General features: G+C 37.7%; 1 protein-coding gene across 2 annotated transcripts in view; it reads right to left on the reverse strand.

Annotated features, from left to right (window-relative positions):
• Positions 1–677: 677 nt before the first annotated feature.
• Positions 678–12201, reverse strand: part of LOC104589491 (SNARE associated Golgi protein family) — a 66141-nt gene continuing 54617 nt past the window's right edge. For both annotated transcript variants that reach the window (XM_019196355.2, XM_010247842.3), the window contains one exon: positions 678–1243. Coding sequence is in view for 1 of the 2 variants with exons in the window: in XM_010247842.3 (XP_010246144.1) it covers positions 1220–1243 (24 nt within the window). In the remaining variant the exon portion in view is untranslated. The remainder of the gene's footprint in view (positions 1244–12201) is intronic.

The raw sequence follows: 12201 nt of genomic DNA on the forward strand, positions 1-12201 counted from the left end.
TCTCTCATGATCCAAAACCTCACTAGCTAGGAGATCGTTATTTTCAATTGAATCATGGGTAACATAATCAGCAATCGGTGTATCTCTAGCCCATCTATCATTCCAAACGTTAATTGCTTTACCATTCCCCATCTCCCATCCACTACCCTTGCTAAGGTCTCTTGCCGTTAAGATCCCTCTCCAAGCACAGTATATTAGAAATTTAGAATATCATTGGATGATGGCTTTATGGTGAGTAATCATATACAAATGTGGAAGACTCGTTTTCAAATCTGACTAATAAAGTGAGCTGAATTTTTTTAATTAATTAATTAAATCTTTATTTAACAAAAAGAGATTAAATGATAGGATTTGGATTAATTATGGCATTTAATATTTGAAATTTTGAAAAAAAAAATACCCCAATTAATGGAGTACAAGAAGTGTGGAATAAAGGCACAGTATATGAGTGAGATTTACTAGGTCATGGACCATCAACCCAGAAACTGGTGGCGATTTTTAAAACCATGGTACCAGGCCATTCCACCTAAGTGTGTGTCAACCCCTTTGGAAACCAATGCATGCCTATATTTCATTTTAGTATATCAAAATTTGGACAATAACTAAGATGGAAAAATTGTACTGTGAATACAAAAGTGAACCAATAAAAATGTTAGACATCACTGTGAGATCTTTAATGTTTTCTATACCTGGTCATACTTTAAAACCTGAGATCAACCGTGAAAATTTGAATGCCTTTACCCATAACTCTTGGGAATAAGGCATTCAGCATCAAATCAAACCCACTACACAGCTAGATTTCGAATAAAAATTCCACAACATTTTCAAATCCAGTCGGTTCAAAGGAGCAAAGGCAATGCCAAATCAAAAGTTCACTTTTTTCACCGTCATTATTAGCAGAAGATAATGGTACAGATGGTATCGTGTTATTCTTTTCTTTCTTGACCTCCAAATGTTGTTACAAGCTTTTGCAGCAGCCTCTTCTTTAATGTACATCTGTAAATGCCGAGGCCCGATGAACGGCAAGAAAATTCATGATTTATTTCATGAGTTCTGTGCGCAAATTCATGACACTGAAAGCACACTTCAAAAATTGAGTCCGTTCTATTAGACAAATAATTACATCACTGTGATTTGCCAGTCTAATTTACATTTTCTTATAACCATTTAAACATCCTCATAATCAGACTTTCAGGTAAAATTTCTCATGGAGGCATATCTACTCGATATCTTTTACAGCATCCTGCACCATAAACAACAATAAAATAAGAATCGTCAATTTAATGCCACCTCTGCTGGGGAATAACACTGAAAGAAAAGAAAATTGTAACAAAGTTTGATGCCAATATTGTTGAAATCAAATGGTACGTTGGGAATTTGACCGTCCAGATACACGAGTTCCAATAACAATATGAATAAAAATAAACTTAAATATTTATTATCCAATTATGACATTATGACATCATAGGTTTCTTTGAAAAGTTGGATCATTGACCCACCATCTAAATAAGAAAATAGCATTACTTTTGAATTAGTTTTAAATTAGGGAAATTATAGTCGGAGCCGGCTGTACATTTAAAATTAGGCTACAAGTTGGTGAAAAACCAACAAAACTCTTAACAACCGGCTCTACATTTCAAATTAGAAAAACTCTCACCATGTCATCGAAGGGTTATGTGAATGTTGCCAACATGGGACTTTAATCCATATTGGACACAACGAAAAGCTTATATTGAAATTGCCCTTTAATGTTGGTGATTGGAAAAAAAAAAGGTTTTTAGTTTCTGTATTTACGTTCTCTATATCAATTTCTCTCATTCTCTCTCTCTCTACCTATCGTTCTCCCTCAATCTCTCTCATTCTCTTTCTCGGTCGATTTCTCATTCTCCCTTAATTTCTATTGTTCTCCCTCAGTTTCTCTCCCGCTCCCTCTCATTTTTTTTTTAATTTTCTTACACACATATGGTATTAATCAGCTCGTATAAAAGAACATGAGACCAACTTGGTATAGTTCAAAAATTATTACACCAATTTGATAAAAATTCACAAGAAACGCTTGGCTATGAAATTTACACCAACTGGAGAACGATATAGATTGAAGGAGAAGGAAATATTGATTGAGAGGAAGAGTGAGGGAGAAGAATGAGAAAGATTAAGGGAGAACAATTGAGAGAGAGGGGTTTTGATTTGGCAATAGACCGAAGCTGAGAGAGTGGGAGAGACAGAGGGAGCGGGAGATCGAGAGACAAAGAAAGTGGGAGAGAAACTGAAAACCTATTTTCGGTATAGGTTTTTTGTTGTGTTCAACATGGAATACGAGTTCCATGTTGGCAACAACCACATAAGCCTCCGATGACATGGCGTGGGTTTTTATAATTTGAAATGTAGAGACAATTGTCAGAGTTTTGTTGGTTTCTAGACCAACCTGCAACCTAATTTTAAATGTACAACCGATTTTCACTATAATTTTCCCTTTAAATTATATATTTCAATTAAATTATATAAAAATTGTTTGATTTCTAGGTTGACATTAATTTTTGTATTACATTTCCATCATTGATAAAATTATTTCTTATGTACAAATTTTTGTTGTTCAATATAATGAATGTACAATATTAGAGATGTACCCAATATTTTATTTTTTATAAGTATATAACATTAAATATGTGCCCAAAATTTTCCCTATTTTTTTTTATTTTTGTGATTCTTTGTATTTTCTATTATTAAAAATTTTATTATTTGACTATGAAATCATTTAATTTCTAGGTAGATTTTGAATTTGGCATTACATTTTCATCATTAATAAAAATACTTCTTACATTTCATAGTTATTTATTTTAATTTTTTATTATTTAATTATGGCATTATTTATTAATCCATTTGACCCAAAATGGTCGAATTGTTTTCCCACCACCGAGAGGGAAGAAAATGGTCTTGTTTTCAAATTACTTTTCAAAACATTTATTTTTATACTATTAAAATTAATATTATGGATATATCTTAAACATAGGATTTAATGAGAGAGAATAGAAAAATATTTTTATTTCCAATCGATTTTAAATTTTACATTTCATTTTCATCATTAATAAAAACATTTCTTATTTATCATACTCATTATTGTTTACTATGTATGTTAAAAATGTTTCCAATTTTTTTAATTTCTATTTTTTTCATTTTATCTATTATTTAATCGTGGCAACATGGATTAATCCATTTGACCCAAAATGATTTAATTTCTTACCACTACTTAGATGAAAACACTATTTTTTCTAGGTAGATTTTAAAAGTATAAGCTTTTATGGTATTAGAATTATTAATTTATTAAGTATGGATTTAATTAATAGAACTTAATGATGAGAAGAAATAAAAATGACTTAAATATATGATTCAATGAACATGAATGCAAGTTAATAACTCAAATATTGGATTTAAGGAGAGAGAATTGAATGCATTGAATATCTTTAAATTACCTCTTTTCAATTCATTTAATATCAAGAACCAATTACCCTATTTGCCCTCATTTTTTTATCAATAAATTTAAATATAGAGGGGTAAATTTTGTCCTTAGAAAATTCCAAAAATATTCTTGAGGCTATTCGTACTTTTTAAAGTAGTATATATAGCCTCTAACCAATTAACATGACAAACTTTGAAGTCTTACTTAATTCCATAAGGCTCAGTTGCAGTGTGAATTTGTATAAATGCATGGGGGGCAAACAGACTAAGTGTAATTTCTGGTTTACTTTTGCTTTAGATTTAACTGTCTTCTATTTGTTTGTGAGAACTAAAATGGTCTCCACTTTATATGAAAGAGAATTGAGGTAAGAAGGTTATTTATTTGGGAGGTAGCAAAATGATGTGGTCCCCATCTTGAGAGAGAGAGAGAGAGAGAGAGGAGATAGGAACTAGGAAGGTGATGTAAATTTTGCATCAGCTTTTTGCAAAGCAAAATTTGCATTGCTAGTAAATGCAAATCGGACAGAAAATACATTTTTATTCAGATATAAGTGCAAATCATAATGACAAACAAACATGCAAAATTGAACCAAATACAAAACTTGTATCAGGTTCAGATGTGCACCGCTAACAGAGGGCTCTGTTTGTTTGCTATGCAAATTTCATTTGCACAGATGTAAATGAATGGAAGTGCAAATGGTTTAAAGTCTAAATTCTGGTTTACTCTTGTTTTGGATTTGAGGTTGTGTTGTTTTTGTTTGTAAGAAGTAAAATGATGTGATCCCACTTCATATGAAAAAAAGGTGGAGTATGACAAGCAAAATGTAGTCCCCATTTCATATGAGAAGATGGTGCAAATTTTGCATCAGCTTTTTAGATGAAAACTTTGCACTGCAAATAAGTACCAATAAGACAAACAGTACAAATTTTGCATTAGTTAGGCCTGCAAATCATAGTCACAACCAAATGGATGCAAAACTGAACAAGGAGCAAAATCTATATCTGGTTCAGATTTGCATTGCAAACAAACAAAGCCTAATGGATGATATGAAATGGACTGCAAAACAAATAACTGAAACAGAACCACAGTTGAACTCCTCATTCTACTAGCCAAAAACAAGTATGGGTGAACACTCAACATGTTCGCCTTGCCAAGTCCTAAGGAAATAGAAGTTCCAAAAATCACAGGTTTTGTTTAAAGACAATATGAAATCATGACCATATTATACCGGAGAAAAAAAAAAAGGAGAGAGAACAAAATCATAATAATATGGGATAATAGTTAGAATTGGCATGAAACCGGTTGAGGGAGATGGGGGACTGGGCAGAGCAAAGCTCATTGGAGAAGATTCCTGAAGGTCGAAGATAAACTGTTTATATTCAGTGTTAAGTTGAGGTACAGCATGAGGTACAGCCGTAGAGAAAGGGAACGGTACAGCATGAAGTCATTAGAAGGAAGAGAGTTCAGTGCTAAGTTGAGGTGGAATACGAAGGGAACTTTAATTACTCTGGTCGAGAACTTCAGCCATGGCAAGAAGCAGATAATCTTTTTTTCTTATAAAAAAAAACGAGAAGGTTCGAATGCAGTGCTGAAGGTGTTATAGGAGACCGGGGCCCTAGGTAAAGACAAAATGATGACAGTGGAAAGAACTGAAGAATCAGAGAAGAAGACCATTGAGGAGATAGAAAGTCAACAGGGATCGGAATGCATAGTAGGTAAGAGGAAATATTGCCTTGACCCGGGACAAGAAGGAATGGGAGCAAAAATGGGTGATTCAAAATATGGATAAGATAGAAGATTGGAACAAGGTTGCACAAGTGATAATAAGAAACTTACACTTGAAAGGTACAGTAATAGTAACCCCTATCGAGAAGCACAAAGGCGCAGAGCCTTCCTTGAATTAGTGGAGGATAGGTTGGATTTAAGAACTGTTTGCATTCCAATAGAGGCTGGTCAAGTTACAGTCGCAAAGTGGTCTCCAATAGCAAACTTGAAATCAGTGAACATGGAGAAAGGGACTACAGTTCATCTGCTGCTAGGATTGCTGTTCCATCTGTGGAAGACTGAGATCTTTACGGCATTGGCTGCTTTGTGTGGAGGTGTTTTAGAAGGAATCTTTACTAGAGACCTTTTCTCAGCTGCCATGTTGTTAGTGGATGCGAAGTTTGAAACAGAGTTTTACTCGGTGTAGCTCGTTACCTCCATTGAAGCAGAGTTTAGGAGGGAAGAACACAGAGAGGGAGATGAGAAGTTTGAAGAAGATGACTTACATGACACGAAAAGATTGGGACAATCAGATGCAGTTGGAAGTTACAAAAAATGGCAACACAAATTTCTGGAAAACCAGTCTTACCACAAGAAAGCTACAAAGAGGGAAATGACAAAAGTTCTGGTCAGACGCGTGGTTAGACCTTTGCACTGGTGGTGGCTAGGGATTTCAATGGTCAGCCAAGTATTTTAAAATATGGAGAGATGGACCAACAACTTGGGGCAGGTCTTCATTTGAACCAGCAGACTGGGCAGACCGCTGGTTCAGATGGAGGCCCGTGAGGTCTTATGTTGCAGAAGGTGGGCCTTTTTAATGAGTTAAGGGAGAAATGTTGATGGGCCATCGAACAGGCCCAACATTGGGGCGAAATCAGCAGGGGCCAATGTAAGTGGGTAGCATAGTACGGAAACAAACCACATTCAGAGAAGCTTCAAAGAAAAGAGCAAAATCCGAAATAAAGGAAGAACAACTCTTCACTGAATACTTGAGAGAAAATCGACATAAAACTCCCCTACAATTGCCCTAACTACTATTTATATAGATTTACACACTTATGCCTCCTACAAAGAATTTTCCTAATCTAATAAAACACTCATTATAATCCTAAAAATCTCTTCAAAAAAGAAAGTCCTAAATGAATACAAATTCGGAAATCTTGTTGTAACACTAACTTGGTAAATGCGAATTAAGATGGATATCCTACGATGGCGCTAACTTGGTAAAAACAATCTAAGATAGAAATTCCGCAATGATGCTAACTTGGTAATTATTTACTAAGTTAGGTCGGTGCCGTCATCTCTACTTATTACATGTCTTGTAGTGGTCCCAATTTGCATAGAACTTACTAACTTCCTTCTGTACCGCATCATCCTCCCCCTATATGTACTAAGATGGGTCTTCGAAAACCAACTTTGTAAATGTTTACTCTGTTGGTGTGAATCCCATACTGCATAAGGGTATAAGGGTGTAAGTCTATATAAAGAGTAGCTAGGGCAAAGCTAGGGGAGTTTTGGATTGATTTTCTATTTATCATTCAGTTAAGAATTATTCTTCCCGTTTATTTCAACTTTTGCTCTTTTCTTTTGTAGAGAAGGGTCGAATGGCCCATAGATTGTCATTTCATGTTATGTTTATGTTTCCCTCTGTAATGGGCCTTATTCTGGGCCCATACTCTGTAATGCTCTGTTTTTGTAATTTCTTGCCCACTCAAGGGCCTCTCTGTAATATTTCAAAGATTAACTTAAATGTTTAGAGTGTTAGAGGGAGGTTTAGTTCGAACCTCTCACTCTCTAACTCTCATTGCCGCCAGCTCTCTCTCTCTCTCTCAACTTCTTAATCTTCTCTTGTTCATTTTTCTGGTTTTGCATCTAATCTCAAGCAGTCCTATACTTCAAGAGGATTGTTTTCAACTTGGTATCAGAGCGGGCCAGAGCATGGCGTGACCCTCATGTGGTTCTAGTCCAGCCACCTGCTTGAGGATGTTCTAGGGCTGGAAGTTTAAAGTCATTCACCAGGTTCTTGGAGTTCATTGGAGGGTGCCCAAGTCTCTACACACTTGGAGAATAGTTCGGTGACCAGGAAGAATCAGAGAGCAAGGTGTTCGGCCTGATTTGAAATCAGAGAGAAAGGTGTTCGGCCTGGTTTGAAGTTCAAATCAGAGATTCACTTACTATACGTTATCTTAGTTATTGCTGGGTTATTTTCGTTGCTTGGGAGGGCTGTTAAAGTATTCGAAACCCTCCTCCATTCTGCCCTATTATTCGGCTGTTGCTGGACTGATTCAACTCAGAGATTTTTGGGTTGTTTTGGAGTGCAGTTCGGCTGTTGTTGGACTGTTAAGTTGCTGAAACTGATTTGGACTCAGTGGTACTAGTCCAAAAATTCTGTCCAGCCTTTGTTTTGGACCTATACAAAACATTATTGAAGTGGTTCCTACTAGTTAACAGTAGGGTGTTAACTACTGCACACAAAGTGTTTGTCAAAAGACCTCTTAAGGACTGTGGACTGTTATTTCTTCTCTTTGGGACAACGGTTGTTGGGAACCTGAAATACTTTGTGTTTGGAGGTCTACTGGTTGTCCCTTGAAGGCTAAAATAGTATTTCTTAATCTAGAAAGTGCTGCCACCGAGCTGGACTGTCACGGTTATCAAGACTAAACTGTTTTTTGTGAGATGGTTGTTGTTGCCGATTCAGCTCAAACTAAGTTCGTCAAGATTCCCTGTACCTTGGAAAACTTATTAAAACCCTAATTGGAGCCTTTGCATGATGGATTCCTCGGACCTTGAAAGCAAGAGTGTTGCTGAATATGGACAGACTTTGGAAACCCCAGCCGATTCTATATTGGCTGTAACTACAGTTAAACTTGATGGGACCAACTACTTGGCATGGTCACAATTAGTGAAAATCCATATTTGTAGCAGAGGAAAATGGGGGTTTATTTCTGGGAGCAAGAAAGCTCCCCCAGAGTGATCCATCTTATGAGAGATGGATGCAAGAGAACTACACAGTGATTGGGTGGCTTGTGAATTCAATGCAGCCACAGATTAGTCAACACTATCTTTGGATGAACTCGGCTAAGGAAATCTGGGATAGTGTTGTAGAAACCTACTCCCAAAAATTGAATGTTGCCAAAGCCTATAAACTGATGAGTGATGTGAAGAATCTAATGCAGGGGGAGAAATCACTTGTAGCATACTTCTCAACCCTGAAATCCCTATGGCAAGAGATTGATCTGATAGAGGTTGTGACATGGGATACCCCCAATGATGCTGAAACATACAGGAAATTAGTTGAAAGGAACAGGGTCTTTGAGTTCCTAACAGGGCTGAATCCTGAATATGACATCACAAAGCAGAACATTTTGTCCTAGGAAAGTGTTTCATTGTCACAAGCATATGCTTTGGTTAGCAGTGAAGAGAGTAGAAGGCAAGTACAGGTTCAAGGAGTCAGCACCAATGATCATTTTGCAAATATGGGGGTTAAACCCAAAGGGATTATAAGAGCTCCCAGTGGCACAGGAAAGGAGGTGGTCTGTGAATATTGCAAGAAGCCAAAACACACCAAGGACAAGTGCTGGAAATTGCATCCCAGTCTTGTCCCTATCCGATTCCAGAAGAAAAATGATAGTAGAAAGACAGAAAGTGCACATGCAGCCACAGGTACAGATACAGAGGTTGAGTCTGTCTGTGCACAGTTGACAACTATGAAAGCTGAGTATGAGAAGTTTGGAAAGATGATCAGCCAGCTTGAAGGTGTAACTTCATCATCCAACCCTTCTGGAAGTTCAGCCACCACCGCATTTGCTCACTCAGGTATAAGAGCTTCTGCTAACCATGCATCCACCTCAGGTAATCCCAAGACCGCTTGGATCATAGATTCAGGTGTTTTTGATCACATGACCAACCTTTCCACTCTGTTTCATATGATTTGCTTCCTGGTCGTGACAAAATCACCTTGGCTGATGGTGCTGGCAAGGAAACTGTCAAGCCTACAAACTCCTTACTCTATCTTCCACTCTTCATGTACCTAAATTGAATACCAATTTATTATCAGTTAGTAGCTTGACCAAGTCATTGAATTGTTGTGTAACCTTTTTTCCTTCTCACTGTGTGTTTCAGAATCTAGAATCTCAGAAGGTGATTGGGAGTGGCCATGAAGCGAATGGAATATACTTGCTCAACACACCTGGCCAATGCCTTGATCATCCCAAGAATACTGCCTTTGGTTCTACTTCTTCAAAGTCTGTCAGTCAAATTATGTTGAGTCATTGTCGTTTTGGTCATTTACCTTTTTCTGCTTTGAGTCATTTACTTCCCAAACTGTTTAAGGGAGTCAGTGTGTCCAGTCTCAATTGTGAGTCATGTCAGTTGTCAAAGTATTGTAGAAACAATTACCCTGTAAGAAATAAAAGATCTTCTTTTCCTTTTCATATTGTGCACTCTGATGTGTGGGGGCCTTACCACTTATCTTCTATGGGGGACTACAAATATTTCATCCTATTTATTGATGATTTTTCAAGATTCACTTGGATATACCTAATGAAATCCCGTGATGAAGTCCCAAGACTTGTGAGGCAATTTCATGAGCTTGTTTTAACCCAATTTGATACCAGAATTAAGGTTTTCAGATCTAACAATGCAAAAGAGTACTTTGAGAAGAGCTTATCCTTGTATCTCTCTGACATGGGGGTTATTCATCAAAACTCGTGTTAGAACCCCTGAACAAAATGGAGTTGCTGAAAGGAAAAATAGACCTATTATTGAAGTTGCAAGAAGCCTTTTGTTTGCCTCACATGTTCCTACAAGATTTTGGGGTGATGTTGTTCTTACTGCTACCTATCTTATAAACCGTATGTCATCCAGGGTTTTAGGGTTTAAATCCCCCTTTAGTCTTCTTCATCCAGATAGAGATCTTTTTCTTATTCCTCTTCGTGTGTTGGTTGTACTTGTTATATTCACATTCCAAGTGCCCAGAGGCATAAATTTGAACCAAAAGCCCACAAGTGCATCTTCCTTGGTTATTCCCCCACACAAAAGGGTTATTGTTGTTTTGATCCCAAGACTGGCACTCGACATGTCTCTATGGATGTTACCTTTGATGAGCTTTCTCCTTTTTATGGTTCCTCTCGGAAAGGACATTGTCAACAGGGGGAGAGTGTCACAAGTATTTGCTCTTCCTCTTCCTGTCCCAATTGAGTCACTTGACAAGCTTGTATCCGCACAAAATGAATGAAAGGAGGATCAGCCACTTCATTCATCTTGCCCTAATGCTCCTATTTCTTTACCTCCTCGTCCTACCCATAATCCCAAGGTGTATCGAAGGCAAAGATCCAGGAATGAGCAAGTTGTTTCCCTTACAACAGATGGGACTCATACACTCCCAATCACAGATGAGATAACAGGTACTGCTTCAGCCCCTTTGGAACCATCATTCCCAAATCTTGATGTCCCCATTGGGGTTAGGAAAGGAAAGCGGAAGTGCACTGCACACTGCATTTCCAAACATCTTTCCTATGATCTACTTTCTCCTTCATACTTTGCTTACCTCTCTTCAGTTGCTTCTAACCCCATTCCTAGATCTGTGTCAGAAGCTCTTGGGATTCCAGAATGGAGAGATGCCATGAAGTCTGAAATGGATGCTCTACACAAGAATGATACTTGGGAGGTGGTGGATTTAACTGAACGGAAGGATCCAGTTGGGTGCAAGTGGGTCTTTACCATTAAATACAGGGCTGATGGGACTATTGAGAGGTACAAGGCCAGACTTGTTGCAAAAGGCTACACACAGACATATGGGATTGACTACCTGGAGACCTTTTCCCCTGTTGCCAAGATGACATCTGTGAGGGTTCTTTTATCTCTGGCAGCTCACTTTGATTGGCCTCTTTATCAGTTAGATGTAAAGAATGCATTTCTGAATGGTGACTTACATGAGGAGGTCTATATGTGTCTCCCTCCAAGAATGTATGGGAAAGATATGCAAGGAAAGGTATGCAAATTGAAGAAATCACTTTATGGCCTCAAACAATCTCCTAGAGCCTGGTTTGAAAGATTTAGAGCTGCACTTGTTAAATTCGGCTATGTTCAGACACAGTCAGATCATACTCTCTTTGTGAAGAAAAGTGGATCTCTAGTAGTGTATCTCATTGTGTATGTTGATGACATTATAGTGATTGGTGATGATGCCTCAAGCATTCGGGCCCTTAAGTCTTTCCTCCGTACAGAATTTGAGATTAAGGATCTGGGGGAGTTGAGATACTTCCTTGGCATAGAAGTTGCTAGATCCAAGGATGAGATTCTTATTTCCCATATGAAATATGTCCTTGATTTGTTGTTTGAAACTGGAAAAATGGGTGCTAGACCAGCTGCAACTCCCATTGATAAGAGTCAAACTTTCAGCTTCGGATGGAACATTGTTGGAAGACAAAGGGGTCTTTCAGAGACTTCTTGAGAAGCTTCTGTACCTGTGCATGACTAGGCCAGATATTGTGTATATTGTCAGTTGTATTAGCCAGTTCATGCATGCTCCTAGAGATACTCATATGGCAACAGCATAACGGATTTTGTGATATCTGAAAGGCTCTCCAGGAAAAGGAATTCTATTTACCAAGCATGGTCATCTGAAACTTGAAGCCTATACTAATGCTGATTGGGCTGGAAATATTGATGATAGAAGATCTACTTCAGGGTATTGCAGTTTGGTGGTTGGTAATGTTGTCTCTTGGAGGAGTAAGAAACAGTCAGTTGTGGCCCGATCCTCCGCAGAAGCAGAGTATAGAGCCATGGCACATGGAGTCTCGGAATTGTTGTGGCTAAGGTCCTTAATGGAAGAACTTGGGATTGATCGACAAACCCATGTTGTTGTACTGTGATAATCAGGCTGCCATCAACATTGCTCACAACCCAGTACAACATGATAGAACAAACATATTGAGGTTGATAGACACTTTATTCGAGAAAGAGTCTCTTCCGGTGAA

The sequence above is a fragment of the Nelumbo nucifera genome, chromosome 5, assembly GCF_055504915.1.
Source record: "Nelumbo nucifera cultivar China Antique chromosome 5, China Antique-T2T, whole genome shotgun sequence".
In the NCBI taxonomy this organism is placed as follows: Eukaryota; Viridiplantae; Streptophyta; class Magnoliopsida; order Proteales; family Nelumbonaceae; genus Nelumbo; species Nelumbo nucifera.